The sequence below is a fragment of the Pseudophryne corroboree genome, assembly GCF_028390025.1.
Source record: "Pseudophryne corroboree isolate aPseCor3 chromosome 3 unlocalized genomic scaffold, aPseCor3.hap2 SUPER_3_unloc_30, whole genome shotgun sequence".
Lineage (NCBI taxonomy): Eukaryota > Metazoa > Chordata > Amphibia > Anura > Myobatrachidae > Pseudophryne > Pseudophryne corroboree.
Genome location: NW_026967520.1, coordinates 1,108,981 through 1,124,879, shown reverse-complemented (window position 1 = coordinate 1,124,879; position 15,899 = coordinate 1,108,981). Strand labels below are relative to the sequence as shown.

Here is a 15,899-nt window from a genome sequence, read left to right as displayed (position 1 = left end):
GGGGGCCCCAAATCCGTGTGTTGCTTAGGGCTCCATGAGGTCTAAACTCGCCTCTTGCAGCGGCCATAGCGGTGGCTTTAGTGGGCATGCCTCACCAGCCACTGACCTCACTGCACGCCACTGGAACACACAGGTGTTATTGAGACCTTATAACAGAGCTTGTATATTAACTGTGAGATATAGAGAGACACAGTACACATTTAATATCTTGATTATTTTATTGAGAGATATTTCAGCATGACATATAGCAAACCATTAGCGTTCTATATGGTGACATCTGGAATCTGGCTTCAACGCTCCTATATTTGGAATCCTGGGAAGGAATATATATAATTGTGGGACACCTATTCTTGGAGCCTTCTTAGTTGTCTAATATATGAAATATAACACATATGAAATATTTCTGATACACTCTTGACCAGAGGTTCTCAAACTCGGTCCTCCGGGGCCCACACAGTGCATGTTTTCCAGGTCTCCTCACAGCATCACAAGTGACATATTACCTCCACCTGTGGACCTTTAAAAATGTGTCAGTGAGTAATTAATACACCTGTGCACCTGCTGGGTTACCTGCAAAACATGCACTGCGTGGGGTCCTGAGGACCGAGTTTGAGAACTCTACTCTTGACCATCTATAGATTTTGTTAGCAATATATGAGCGAATCTGGTGACCTCTAGTGCGCAGCATTTTCATTTTAAAACACGATTTCTTCTCTATTTACACTATTCAACTTTCCTTTTAATATTCGCTGGTCTTAATATATATTTCAATAAAAGTTATATTTTAATATAAGATTGTGTGCACCACTATAGGGCATTTCAAATTCTTCTTTTTTTCTCCTGGAAACTATAGGTCAGTAAGACAATACATTAAGAAACTATAGGTCAGTAAGACAATACATTAAGAAACTATAGGTCAGTATGACAATAAAGAAGGAAACTAGGTCAGTAAAAGAATACAGAAGGAAACTCTAGGTAAGTAAGACAATACAGTAAGAAACTATAGGTCAGTAAGACAATACAGTAGGAAACTGAAGGTCAGTAAAACAATACAGTAGGAAACTATAGGTCAGTAAGACAATATAGTAGGAAGCTGTAGGTCAATAAGTCAATACAGTCAGAAACTAGGTCAGTAAGACAATACAGTAGGAAACTATAGGTCAGTAAGAAAATTCAGTAAGAAGCTATAGGTCAGTAAGACAAAACAGTAAGAACTATAGGTCAGTAAGACAATATGGAAGGAAACTATAGGTCAGTAAGATAATACATTAGGAAACTAGGTCAATACGACAATACAGTAAGAAACTATAGGTCAGTAAGACAATACAGTAAGAAACTATAGGTCAGTAAGACAATACAGTAAGAAACTATAGGTCAGTAAGAGAATACAGTAAGAAACTATAGGTCAGTAAGACAATACAGTAAGAAACTATAGGTCAGTAAGACAATACAGTAAGAAACTATAGGTCAGTAAGAGAATACAGTAAGAAACTATAGGTCAGTAAGACAATACAGTAAGAAACTCTAGGTCAGTAAAACAATACAGTAGGAAACTATAGGTCAGAAAGACAATACAGTAAGAAACTATAGGTCAGTAAGACAATACAGTAGGAAACTATAGGTCAGTAAGACAATACAGTAAGAAACTCTAGGTCAGTAAAACAATACAGTAGGAAACTATAGGTCAGTAAGACAATACAGTAAGAAACTATAGGTCAGTAAGACAATACAGTAGGAAACTATAGGTCAGTAAGACAATACAGTAGGAAACATTTAAAAAGCCTTTTTATACGAGTTCCTCCTAACACCGCACAACTGCTCAGTGCGCAGACATTTGTGCGCAAAATAAAAAAACTTGCAGTAAAACCTATGGAGAATTTTCACCACTATTTGCGGCTAAATGGATAGGGAATTTTTTGCGATTAACTGATTCCCCCCCCCCATAAAGTGTTTATACATACAGTATGATGTTACATTGAGATTTCCGCTGGAGCAAACGCTGCCACAATATAATTGAATGTAATTTAGCCCGTCCTCGTATAAGTGTAATATATTAATATACTGTATTCTTACTGACCAGGATTACCAGCACTGAATCAATTAACACCCAATATAATATACATGCCAATGTTTAATAACAAATACACTTGTTTTTTTTATTACTTTATTCACCTTTATACATTTACTTTTGTGTTTTATATATCACTGATTTATCTTACATACTTTACTGTACTTAATAAAGGTTATATATTATTTTAGTGCGCAAACAGGACAGCACTTTCTCTTCTTTGCTGTTTAATTATTGCAAAGCCCATGTCACCTCTAGTAATCCCACATGAGCGTCCATGTCACCTCTAGTAATCCCACATGAGCGTCCATGTCACCTCTAGTAATTCCACATGATCGTCCATGTCACTTCTAGTAATCCCACATGAGCGTCCATATCACCTCTAGTCATCCCACACAAGCGTCCGTGTCACCTCTAGTAATCCCACATGAGCGTCCATATCACCTCTAGTCATCCCACACAAGCGTCCATGTCCTCTCTAGTAATCCCACATGAGCATCCATGTCACCTCTAGTAATCCCACATGAGCGTCCATCTCACCTCTAGTAATCCCACATGAGCGTCCATGTCACCTCTAGTAATCCCACATGAGCGTCCATGTCACCTCTAGTAATCCCTCATGAGCATCCATGTCACATCTAGTAATCAGACATGAGCGTCCATGTCACCTCTAGTAATCCCACATGAGCATCCATGTCACATCTAGTAATCAGACATGAGCGTCCATGTCACCTCTAGTAATCCCACATGAGCGTCCATGTCACATCTAGTAATCGGACATGAGCGTCCATGTCACCTCTAGTAATCCCACATGAGCGTCCGTGTCACCTATTTATTTATTTATTTATTTATTAACAGTTTCTTATATAGCGCAGCAAATTCCGTTGCGCTTTACAATTTGAAATAACAATAACAAACTGGGTGATAACAGTCATAGAGGTAGGAAGGCCCTGCTCGCAAGCTTACAATCTATAGGGAAATAGGCATATGTACACAAGGAAAGGTGCTATCTATTGCATAGAATGAGAAGACATGTGAGGATATGTGTGGAATGTACAGAGTGGATGTAATTTGATAGGAAGGTTTATGAAAGTTATGTGGGCGGTTCAGGAATTTGATACGCTTGCCTAAAGAGGTGAGTTTTGAGGGAACGTTTGGAGACTAGAGGAGAGTCTTATTGTGCATGGTAGGGCATTCCACAGAGTGGGTGCAGCCCGATGAAAGTCCTGCAGTCGTGAGTGGGAGCGAGTAATGAGTGTGGATGAGAGACGCAGGTCTTGTGAAGAGCGCAGAGGTCGGGTTGGGAGATAGTTTGTGATAAGCGAAGTGATGTACGTTGGTGTAGTTTGGTTAATGGCCTTGTGTGTGAGTAAAAGTATTTTATATTGAATGTGGTAGAGTACAGATAACCAATGGAGGGACTGACAGAGTGGATCTGCAGACGATGAACGTCTAGCGAGGAAGATAAGCCTCGCCGCTGCATTCAGAATGGATTGTAGTGGTGAGAGTCTTGTTTTGGGAAGACCAGTTAGGAGACTATTGCAATAATCAATGCGGGAGATGAGAGCGTGGATTAGAGTTTTAGCAGTGTCTTGTGTAAGGTATGGTCGTATTTTGGATATGTTTTTTAGATGCATGTAACATGATCTTGAGACAGATTGAATGTGGGGAACAAAGGACAGATCAGAGTCAAGGATGACACCTAGGCAGCGAGCTTGTGGGGTAGGGTAGATAGTCAAGTTTTCAACAGTGATAGAGATATCAGGTTGGTACCTACTATTGGCCGGTGGAAATATAATTAACTCTGTCTTTGAAATATTAAGTTTGAGGTGGCGAGATGTCATCCAGGATGAGATGGCAGAAAGGCATTCAGTGACACGGTCCAGTACAGATAGGGACAAGTCAGGGGAGGATAGGTAGATTTGAGTATCATCTGCGTACATATGATACTGAAAACCAAAAGAGCTGATTAGTTTACCAAGAGATGAGGTATAGATAGAGAAAAGCAGAGGACCCAAGACTGAACCTTGCGGTACTCCAACTGAAAGAGGTAGCGAAGAGGAGGTAGATTCAGAGAAGCGTCACCTCTAGTAATCCCGCGTGAGCGTCCATGTCACCTCTAGTAATCCCACGTGAGCGTCCATGTCACCTCTAGTTATCCCACACAAGCGTCCGTGTCACCTCTAGTTATCCCACACAAGCGTCTGTGTCACCTCTAGTAATCCCACATGATCAAGCTCCAGTCTAAGCATCCTAGCTTTTTTGTTTTTTAATGATTACAGGTAAAAAAATGTCAGTTATAGAATTATATATTGTAATCTGTAACACCCTGGGTCTTGTCTACTCATTTTATATTTTAATGTATTTTATTTCCAGCAGATGGACACACAAGCAGGAATATCACAGAAGGACATCTAATGTTATCCCCGGATTGTGACATAAAAGATGATAGTAGACAGGATTCTCCAGGAGCTAACCCCATTACCCCAATTATACATCCAGCTCTATCAGCTGATCCCTCTGATCCTGGGAAATGTTCTCCTGATCACTCTGATATTGGTGCATCTGTTACAGCTCTGAGAGTAGATACAGTGTTTCCGTGTTCTATAGATGCCAAATGTTTTACACAGAACACAAAGCATATTACCCATCAGCCAGCTAAGGCAGGTGAGAGGCCACTGATATGTTCTGAGTGTGGGAAATGTTTTACACACAAATCATCTCTTGTTACACATCAGAGAAGTCACACAGGTGAAAAGTCATATTCCTGTTCTGAGTGTAGGAAATGTTTTGCATTGAAATCAGATCTTGTTACACATCAGAGAAGTCACACAGGTGAGAAGCCATATTCCTGTTCTGAGTGTGGGAAATGTTTTGCATGGAAATCAAATCTTGTCACACAGATGAGAAGCCGTACTTCTGTTCTGAGTGTGGGAAATGTTTTGCATCAAAATCAAATCTTGTTACACATCAGAGGAATCACATAGGTGAGAAGCCATATTCCTGTTCTCAGTGTGGGAATTGTTTTGCATCGAAATCATATCTTGTTACACATCAGAAAAGTCACAGAGGTGAGAAGCCATATTCCTGTTCTGAGTGTGGGAAATGTTTTGCATCGAAATCATATCTTGTTACACATCAGAGGAGTCACACAGGTGAGAAGCCATATTCCTGTTTTGAGTGTGGGAAATGTTTTGCATATAAATCAAATCTTGTTACACATCAGAGGAGTCACACAGGTGAGAAGCTATTTTCCTGTTCTGAGTGTGGGAAATGCTTTACATATAAATCATATCTTGTTACACATCAGAAAAGTCACACAGGTGAGAAGCCATATTCCTGTACTGAGTGTGGGAAATGTTTTGCATTGAAATCAGATCTTGTTACACATCAGAGAAGTCACACAGGTGAGAAGCCATATTCCTGTTCTGAGTGTGGGAAATGTTTTGCATGGAAATCAAATCTTGTTACACATCAGAGAAGTCACACAGATGAGAAGCCGTACTTCTGTTCTGAGTGTGGGAAATGTTTTGCATCGAAATCAAATCTTGTTACACATCAGAGGAATCACACAGGTGAGAAGCCATATTCCTGTTCTCAGTGTGGGAAATGTTTTGCATCGAAATCATATCTTGTTACACATCAGAAAAGTCACACAGGTGAGAAGCCATATTCCTGTTCTGAGTGTGGGAAATGTTTTGCATCGAAATCATATCTTGTTACACATCAGAGAAGTCACACAGGTAAGAAGCCGTACTCGTGTTCTGAGTGTGGGAAATGTTTTGCATGGAAATCAGTTCTTGTTAAACATCAGCGATTTCACAGATGAGAAGCCATTTTCATGCTGAGAGATAAATAAATCTGCTCTTGTTGAACATATTAGACATTACCCAAGCACGGAACCATTTAAATCTTCTGGAGTATAATTATCACTGTCGTGCATGTTCCTCAAGGGTCAATCCTATCTCCTATACTTTATAAAATATACATGCTACCATGGGTTATATAATCAGACATCATGGCCTGGTCTACCACTGCTAGGCAGATGACCTGCTTTTTGCTCCATGTACTGAGAACCTAATACCAATCCTAAATGGGTGTCTAGCTGAGCGCCAGGGGTGGATGATGCCAGCCCAGCATTACATGGTCCAAAGTACTAGAAGCAGCTTCTGCCTCCTTACTGCCCCGCTTGCTTACTTCTAAAGATGAAGGACTGTTACCAGCAGTACCAAGAATCTCCTGTCATTCATTTAAGGGTTGAACGTTTAGCTTTGCAGCCCTGACCATGGAACTCACTGCCTTGCACAGTCCAAGAAGCCTCCACTCTAGAGACCTTCACAAGCAGACTGATGACTGTTACTCACGCTTTTCATTAATGTACCTCTATTTCTCTGACGTCCTAGTGGATGCTGGGAACTCCGTAAGGACCATGGGTAATAGCGGCTCCGCAGGAGACTGGGCACAAAAGTAAAGCTTTAGGACTACCTGGTGTGCACTGGCTCCTCCCCCCATGACCCTCCTCCAAGCCTCAGTTAGATTTTTGTGCCCGAACGAGAAGGGTGCACACTAGGTGGCTCTCCTGAGCTGCTTAGTGAAAAGTTTAGTTTTAGGTTTTTTATTTTCAGTGAGACCTGCTGGCAACAGGCTCACTGCATCGAGGGACTAAGGGGAGAAGAAGCGAACTCACCTGCGTGCAGAGTGGATTGGGCTTTTTAGGCTACTGGACACCATTAGCTCCAGAGGGATCGAACACAGGCCCAGCCATGGAGTCCGGTCCCAGAGCCGCGCCGCCGGCCCCCTTACAGAGCCAGAAGCAAGAAGAGGTCTGGAAAATCAGCGGCAGAAGACATCCTGTCTTCACCAAGGTAGAACACAGCACTGCAGCTGTGCGCCATTGCTCTCAGCACACTTCACACTTCGGTCACTGAGGGTGCAGGGCGCTAGGGGGGGGCGCCCTGAGCAGCAATAATAACACATTGGCTGGCGAAAATACATCACATATAGCCCCCAGGGCTATATGGATGAATTTTAACCCCTGCCAGAATCCATAAAAAAGCAGGAGAAAAGTCAGTGAAAAAGGGGCGGAGCCTATCTCCTCAGCACACTGGCGCCATTTTCCCTCACAGCTCCGTTGGAGGGAAGCTCCCCTGGCTCTCCCCTGCAGTCACTACACTACAGAAAGGGTTAAAAAAGAGAGAGGGGCACTAATTAGGCACAGTATTAACAATACAGCAGCTATAAGGGGAAAAACACTTATATAAGGTTATCCCTGTATATATATAGCGCTCTGGTGTGTGCTGGCAAACTCTCCCTCTGTCTCCCCAAAGGGCTAGTGGGGTCCTGTCCTCTATCAGAGCATTCCCTGTGTGTGTGCTGTGTGTCGGTACGTTTGTGTCGACATGTATGAGGAGGAAAATGATGTGGAGGCGGAGCAAATTGCCTGTAATAGTGATGTCTCCCCCTGGGGGGTCGACACCTGAGTGGATGAACTGTTGGAAGAATTACGTGACAGTGTCAGCTCTTTACAAAAGACAGTTGATGACATGAGACAGCCGGCTACTCAGCTTGTGCCTGTCCAGACGTCTCATAGGCCGTCAGGGGCTCTAAAGCGCCCGTTTCCTCGGATGGCATCTACAGACGTCGACGCGGATACTGACTCCAGTGTCGACGGTGAAGAGACAAACGTGACTTCCAGTAGGGCCACACGTTACATGATTGAGGCAATGAAAAATGTTTTACACATTTTTGATAATACAAGTACCACTAAAAAGGGTATTATGTTCGGATGAGAAAAAACTACCTGTAGTTTTTCCTGAATCTGAGGAATTAAATGAAGTGTGGGATGAAGCGTGGGTTTCCCCCGATAAAAAACTGATAATTTCTACAAAATTATTGGCATTATATCCTTTCCCGCCAGAGGTTAGGGTGCGTTGGGAAACACCCCCTAGGGTGGATAAAGCGCTCACACGCTTGTCAAAACAGGTGGCTCTACCCTCTCCTGAGACGGCCGCCCTTAAGGATCCTGCTGATAGAAAGCAGGAGGGTATCCTCAAATGTATTTACACACATACTGGTGTTATACTGCGACCAGCAATTGCCTCAGCCTGGATGTGCAGTGCTGGGTTGGCGTGGTCGGATTCCCTGACTGAAAATATTGATACCCTAGATAGGGACAGTATATTACTTACTATAGAGCATTTAAAAGATGCATCTCTATATATGCGTGATGCACAGCGGGATATTTGCCGACTGGCATCAAGAGTAAGTGCGCTGTCCATTTCTGCCAGAAGAGGGTTATGGACGCGACAGTGGTCAGGTGATGCGGATTCCAAACGGCATATGGAAGTATTGCCTTATTAAGGGGAGGAGTTATTTGGGGTCGGTCTTTCAGACCTGGTGGCCACGGCAACAGCTGGGAAATCCACGTTTTTACCCCAGGTCGCCTCTCAACATAAGAAGACGCCGTATTATCAGGCGCAGTCCTTTCGTTCCCATAAGGGCAAGCGGGCAAAAGGTTCCTCTTTTCTGCCCCGTGGCAGAGGGAGAGGAAAAAGGCTGCAGCAAACAGCTAGTTCCCAGGAACAGAAGCCCTCTCCCGCTTCTGCCAAGCCCTCAGCATGAAGCTGGGGCTTTACAAGCGGACTCAGGCACGGTGGGGGCCCGTCTCAAGAATTTCAGTGCGCAGTGGGCTCACTCGCAAGTAGACCCCTGGATCCTTCAGGTGATATCTCAGGGGTACACATTGGAATTCGAGACGTCTCCCCCTCGCCGTTTCCTAAAGTCTGCTTTACCGACATCTCCCTCCGACAGGGAGACAGTATTGGATGCCATTCACAAGCTGTATTCCCAGCAGGTGATAATCAAGGTACCCCTCCTGCAACAGGGAAAGGGTATTATTCCACACTATTCGTGGTACCGAAGCCGGACGGCTCGGTGAGACCGATTTTAAATCTAAAATCTTTGAACACCTACATACAGAGGTTCAAATTCAAGATGGAGTCACTCAGAGCGGTGATTGCGAACCTGGAAGAAGGGGACTATATGGTGTCTCTGGACATCAAGGATGCTTACCTTCAGGTCCCAATTTACCCTTCTCACCAAGGTTACCTCAGGTTTGTGGTACAGAACTGTCACTATCCGTTTCAGACGCTGCCGTTTGGATTGTCCACGGCACCCCGGGTTTTTACCAAGGTAATGGCCGAAATGATGATACTCCTTCGAAGGAAGGGAGTTTTAGTTATCCCTTACTTGGACGATCTCCTGATAAGGGCAAGATCCAGGGAACAGTTGGAGGTCGGAGTAGCACTATCTCAGGTAGTGTTGCGGCAGCATGGTTGGATTCTCAATATTCCAAAATCGCAGCTGATTCCGACGACTCGTCTTCTGTTCTTAGGGATGATCCTGGACACAGTCCAGAAAAAGGTGTTTCTCCCGGAGGAGAAAGCCAGGGAGTTATCCGAGCTAGTCAGGAACCTCCTAAAACCGAGCCAGGTCTCAGTGCATCACGGCAGTTTCCACGCAAGAACTTTCCAGTGGGACCTGCTGGACAAATGGTCCGGGTCGCATCTTCAGATGCATCACCAAGGACAAGGGTGTCTCTCCTGTGGTGGTTGCAGAGTGCTCATCTTCTAGAGGGCCGCAGATTCGGCATTCAGGACTGGGTCCTGGTGACCACGGATGCCAGCCTGCGAGGCTCGGGAGCAGTCACTCAGGGAAGGAATTTCCAGGGCTTATGGTCAAGCCTGGAGACATCACTTCACACAAATATCCTGGAGCTAAGGGCCATTTACAATGCTCTAAGCTTAGCAAGACCTCTGCTTCAAGGTCAGCCTGTGTTGATCCAGTCGGACAACATCACGGCAGTCGCCCACGTAAACAGACAGGGTGGCACAAGAAGCAGGAGGGCAATGGCAGAAGCTGCAAGGATTCTTCGCTGGGCGGAAAATCATGTGATAGCACTGTCAGCGGTGTTCATTCCGGGAGTGGACAATTGGGAAGCAGACTTCCTCAGCAGGCACGACCTCCACCCGGGAGAGTGGGGACTTCATCCAGAAGTCTTCCACATGATTGTAAACCGTTGGGAAAAACCAAAGGTGGACATGATGGCGTCCCGCCTCAACAAAAAACTGGACAGGTATTGCGCCAGGTCAAGGGACCCTCAGGCAATAGCTGTGGACGCTCTGGTAACGCCGTGGGTGTACCAGTCAGTGTATGTGTTCCCTCCTCTGCCTCTCATACCCAAGGTACTGAGAATTATAAGACGGAGAGGAGTAAGAACTATACTCGTGGCTCCGGATTGGCCAAGAAGGACTTGGTACCCGGAACTTCAAGAGATGCTCACGGAGGATCCGTGGCCTCTACCTTTAAGAAGGGACCTGCTCCAGCAAGGACCCTGTCTGTTCCAAGACTTACCGCGGCTGCGTTTGACGGCATGGTGGTTGAACGCCGGATCCTGAAGGAAAAAGGCATTCCCGGATGAAGTCATCCCTACCCTGATCAAAGCCAGGAAGGATGTAACCGCAAAACATTATCACTGCATTTGGCGAAAATATGTTGCGTGGTGCGAGGCCAGTAAGGCCCCGACGGAGGAATTTCAACTGGGTCGATTCCTACATTTCCTGCAAACAGGAGTGTCTATGGGCCTGAAATTGGGTCCATTAAGGTTCAAAATTCGGCCCTGTCAATTTTCTTCCAAAAAGAACTAGCTTCAGTCCCTGAAGTTCAGACGTTTGTAAAAGGGGTACTGCATATACAGCCTCCTTTTGTGCCTCCAGTGGCACCTTGGGATCTCAATGTAGTTTTGGGGTTCCTAAAGTCACATTGGTTTGAACCACTTAAATCCGTGGATTTGAAATATCTCACATGGAAAGTGGTCATGCTATTGGCCCTGGCCTCGGCCAGGCGCGTGTCAGAATTGGCGGCTTTATCTTGTAAAAGCCCTTATCTGATTTTCCATTCGGACAGGGCGGAATTGAGGACTCGTCCTCAGTTTCTCCCTAAGGTGGTTTCAGCGTTTCACTTGAACCAACCTATTGTGGTGCCTGCGGCTACTAGGGACTTGGAGGACTCCAAGTTGCTAGACGTTGTCAGGGCCCTAAAAAAATGTGTTTCCAGGATGGCTGGAGTCAGAAAATCTGACTCGCGGTTTATCCTGTATGCACCCAACAAGCTGGGTGCTCCTGCTTCTAAGCAGTCTATTGCTCGTTGGATTTGTAGTACAATTCAACTTGCACATTCAGTGGCAGGCCTGCCACAGCCAAAATCTGTTAATGCCCATTCCACAAGGAAGGTGGGCTCATCTTGGGCGGCTGCCCGAGGGGTCTCGGCTTTACAACTTTGCCGAGCAGCTACTTGGTCAGGGGCAAACACGTTTGCTAAATTCTACAAATTTGATACCCTGGCTGAGGAGGACCTGGAGTTCTCTCATTCGGTGCTGCAGAGTCATCCGCACTCTCCCGCCCGTTTGGGAGCTTTGGTATAATCCCCATGGTCCTTACGGAGTTCCCAGCATCCACTAGGACGTCAGAGAAAATAAGATTTTACTCACCGGTAAATCTATTTCTCGTAGTCCGTAGTGGATGCTGGGCGCCCATCCCAAGTGCGGATTATCTGCAATACTTGTACATAGTATTGTAAAATAATCGGGTTATTGTTGTAGTGAGCCATCTTTTCGAGAGGCTCCTCTGTTATCATACTGTTAACTGGGTTCAGATCACAAGTTGTACGGTGTGATTGGTTTGGCTGGTATGAGTCTTACCCGGGATTCAAAAATCCTTCCTTATTGTGTACGCTCGTCCGGGCACAGTATCCTAACTGAGGCTTGGAGGAGGGTCATAGGGGGAGGAGCCAGTGCACACCAGGTAGTCCTAAAGCTTTACTTTTGTGCCCAGTCTCCTGCGGAGCCGCTATTCCCCATGGTCCTTACGGAGTTCCCAGCATCCACTACGGACTACGAGAAATAGATTTACCGGTGAGTAAAATCCTTATTTTAGTTCCTAAATAAAACATTCCAAATGCTTAGGTCTTTTTTCTGCTGTTTATTTTGTATCTTGTGCTTTGTGTAAATGTGAATGTCTAATACCAGTTTGCACAATCTGTATTGCTGCACGACAATATGGCGGCCATTGGAACGTGTTTTCACTTCTAGTTTGCCTAACTTGTTGCAGACACTCATCTTGATAAGGAGTGCCAAGTGTTTTCTGATACAAGATCCTGTCCATATATACCCTGTACATTATCATGTGCATTAGAGTCACCCGGGTTCCATCTGCGGTGGTTTGTTGTATGTTACATCTATATGGTGCGGATACTCCCCTGTATGATCTCATAATAAAAGCTTTTGTTTGCATCTAATTATTGCTGCATAGCTTTTATTTCTCTTACGTCCTAGAGGATGCTGGGGACTCTGTAAGGACCATGGGGTATAGATGGGCTCCGCAGGAGACATGGGCAGTATAAAGAACTTTTAGTATGGGTGTGCACTGGCTCCTCCCTCTATGCCCCTCCTCCAGACCTCAGGTAGATTCTGTGCCCAGAGGAGAATGGGTGCATTACAGGAGCTCCACTGAGTTTCTCTGATAAAAGACTTTTGTTAGGTTTTTTATTTTCAGGGAGCACTGCTGGCAACAGGCTCCCTGCATCGTGGAACTGAGGGGAGAGAAGCAGACCTACTTAAATGATAGGATCTGCTTCTTAGGCTACTGGACACCATTAGCTCCAGAGGGATCGGAACGCAGGTCTCCCCCTGCCATTCGTCTCAGAGCCGCGCCGCCGTCCTCGCAGAGCCGGAAGATAGAAGCCGGGTGAGTATAAGAAAAAAGAAGACCTCAGGCGGCAGAAGACTTCTGATCTTCACTGAGGTAAGCGCGCAGCGGTAGCGCTGCGTGCCATTGCTCCCACATGTTACACACACGGCCGGCACTGATGGGTGCAGGGCGCCCTGGCCAGCAATATATACTTTCTCTGACGTCCTAGTGGATACTGGGAACTCTGTAAGGACCATGGGGAATAGCGGCTCCGCAGGAGACTGGGCACAACTACAGAAAGCTTTAGGACTACCTAGTGTGCACTGGCTCCTCCCACTATGACCCTCCTCCAGACCTCAGTTAGAATCTTGTGCCCGGCTGAGCTGGATGTGTGGTATCCCCCAGAACTTACAGGACTCATGCTCCCTTCAACTGACATGTACATTGCCTTATTGTACCAGGTGCTCCATGTAGGACCCTATGAGAACCTGTGTAGCCCAGACTTTTTGCCAAAAAGGACAGCTGTATACTCTGGGCTGCCATATAAACAGACATAACCTGCAGCTTTACCCTTTCCCCCCTTTTTCTTGGAGCCTAGCAACAGTGGATGGTGTGATGGAGGACACTGCCCACACCTCTCATCTGATTGGCCAATCCCTAGAGAGAACCCAGAGGAAGGGTGGAGTGATGGAGAGATTGGTGTGAGGACTGGGGGGTGCTGTAAGCTGGGACAGCAGAGAGGACAGCAGAACAAGCAGTGGGATCCTGAGTGAGTTGCAGAGGCTGAGTTCCTGTGTGTCAGTTCCAGAGTATCCTGTCAGCACTAGTATCATTGTGCAAGTCCCAGCAGCAACAGCAAGGAACTCCTCTGGAGAGAGAGGGAGTGAGATCAGTGAGGTTTCATCAGTAACAGCTCACTGCCCATATAAGAACAGAGGAAGTAGCAGCTACAGAGAATGCCCTATCCATGCAGAGACAGTGCTGTGAATACAGCAGCCAGAGACAGCACTGAGAGGTAACTCCATCCTCAGGGAGGATTCTGTACAAGTAAACAGGCTCCCTGCTCACACACTGTCTACAAACATTGCAGCTGGCACTACTCCAGGAGTATAGAACCACTTTTGTCTGTGGCACAGCATAACTTGTTGCCAGCAATAGCACAAACTGCCTCCTCTTACATTAAATGCCCTAAGTCTTACTAGAAAGGACAGCACACACAGTGCTAGTGCCACCGTTGCTTATCTGCCAGGCCTTACAGACCAGTGACATTGTACATCAGATGAACTGTGACAGCCAGGTTACAGTGCAAAGGAGGCCTGAACAGAACTACCCAGAGTGAATGGGAAAGGCAGTGGATCAGTTTTCCCTCAGTGTGGCCACAGAGAGGACAGGCCTTTATTTACACTACAGGGACATGTCTAAGAAAGACTAAATATATATATGCATATATATCCACTTGTGGACACATTCTAAAGGGGGTTACAGACCTGTGCACAGGCGGAAGAACATAAGTTGTACTAATACTTCTGAATACATGGGATACTCAGTAAGGGTAATCAGATAATTGTAACTGGTAACAAACTGTTTTTCTTATGCATGCATATTTTGATGGTAACAGCTTGAATATTTGAGTTAAGGTTTGAATAGTATAATAAGTCAATATAACCCATTCAGGTAAACGTGCATAACTGCTGAGAAGGACGGTGATGGGATATGCAACACCTGAATAATTAAACAGTCTATGACAGTATTGGCATAATCTACGGTGTGAAGACCAACTGTTTATTATCTGTACTTGATGATTTACTGTAACGTATTACTATTATTCAAGTTGTTTGATTTTCCCAATGCCTTTAATAAACCGAAGTTGAGTTGACTGCTCCCTGAACAACCCACTTGTGCAGACGTATATCCCTTACATCTCCGAAGTATCGTGAACGAACTTCCATCTTAAGTTGGTATCCCGGTACACAGATAGTGTAAAGCGGACATAATCACCAGGTAAAAGATCATCTACTCACCCAATAACATTGTCCTTTATTTGCCCGGGTATCACAGATGCACACTAGGGGCTCTCCTGAGCTCCTAGAAAGAAAGTATATTTTAGTTTTTTTATTTTACAGTGAGATCTGCTGGCAACAGACTCACTGCTATGAGGAACTAAGGGGAAAGAAGCGAACCTACCTGCTTGCAGCTAGCTTGGGCTTCTTAGGCTACTGGACACCATTAGCTGTAGAGGGATCGAACACAGGACCCGACCTCGATCGTTCGGTCCCGGAGCCGCGCCGCCGTCCCCCTTACAGAGCCAGAAGCAAGAAGAGTCTGGAAAATCGGGGCAGAAGACTTCTTCAGGTAGCGCACTGTGCGCCATTGCTCCTCATGCACACCTCACACTCTGGTCACTGATGGGTGCATGGCGCTGGGGGGGGGGGCGCCCTGAGGGCAATATTAGACACCTTGACTGGCAAATCTACACCATATATAGTCCCAGAGGCTATATAGGTGTAAAAATACCCCTGCCAGGGTTACAGAAAAAGTGGGAGAAGTCCGCCGAAAAAGGGGCGGGGCTATCTCCCTCAGCACACTGGCGCCATTTCTCCCTCACAGCTCCGCTGGAAGGATCGCTCCCAGGCTCTCCCCTGCAGTTACAACTACATAAGGGTAAAAAAGAGGGGGGGCACTAAATTTAGGCGCAGTATAACTATATAGCAGCTATAAGGGGATATAATTGTTAGTCCCTGTACTGTATAGCGCTCTGGTGTGTGCTGGCATACTCTCTCTGTCTCCCCAGAGTCCTTTGTGGGGTCCTGTCCTCAGTCAGAGCATTCCCTGTGTGTGCGGTGTGTCGGTACGGCTGTGTCGACATGTTTGACGAGGAGGCTTATGTGGAGGCGGAGCAGATGCCTATAAATGTGATGTCACCCCCTGCGGGGCAGACACCTGAGTGGATGGATTTGTGGAAGGAATTACGTGAAAGTGTCAACGCCTTACATATAAAATTTGACGACATGCCAAATGCGGGACAGCCGGCTTCTCAGCTCGTGCCTGCCCAGGCGTCTCAAAGGCCATCAGGGGCTCTAAAACGC

General features: G+C 45.8%; 1 protein-coding gene across 1 annotated transcript in view; it reads left to right on the top strand.

The window, feature by feature from the left end:
• The first annotated feature begins 4,052 nt into the window (after positions 1–4,052).
• Positions 4,053–15,899, top strand: part of LOC134984027 (zinc finger protein 850-like) — a 586,502-nt gene continuing 574,655 nt past the window's right edge. Inside the window, exons 1-3 of the mRNA XM_063949670.1 lie at positions 4,053–4,057; positions 5,036–5,307; positions 5,392–5,765. Of these exons, the coding sequence (XP_063805740.1) occupies positions 4,053–4,057; positions 5,036–5,307; positions 5,392–5,765 (651 nt within the window). The remainder of the gene's footprint in view (positions 4,058–5,035; positions 5,308–5,391; positions 5,766–15,899) is intronic.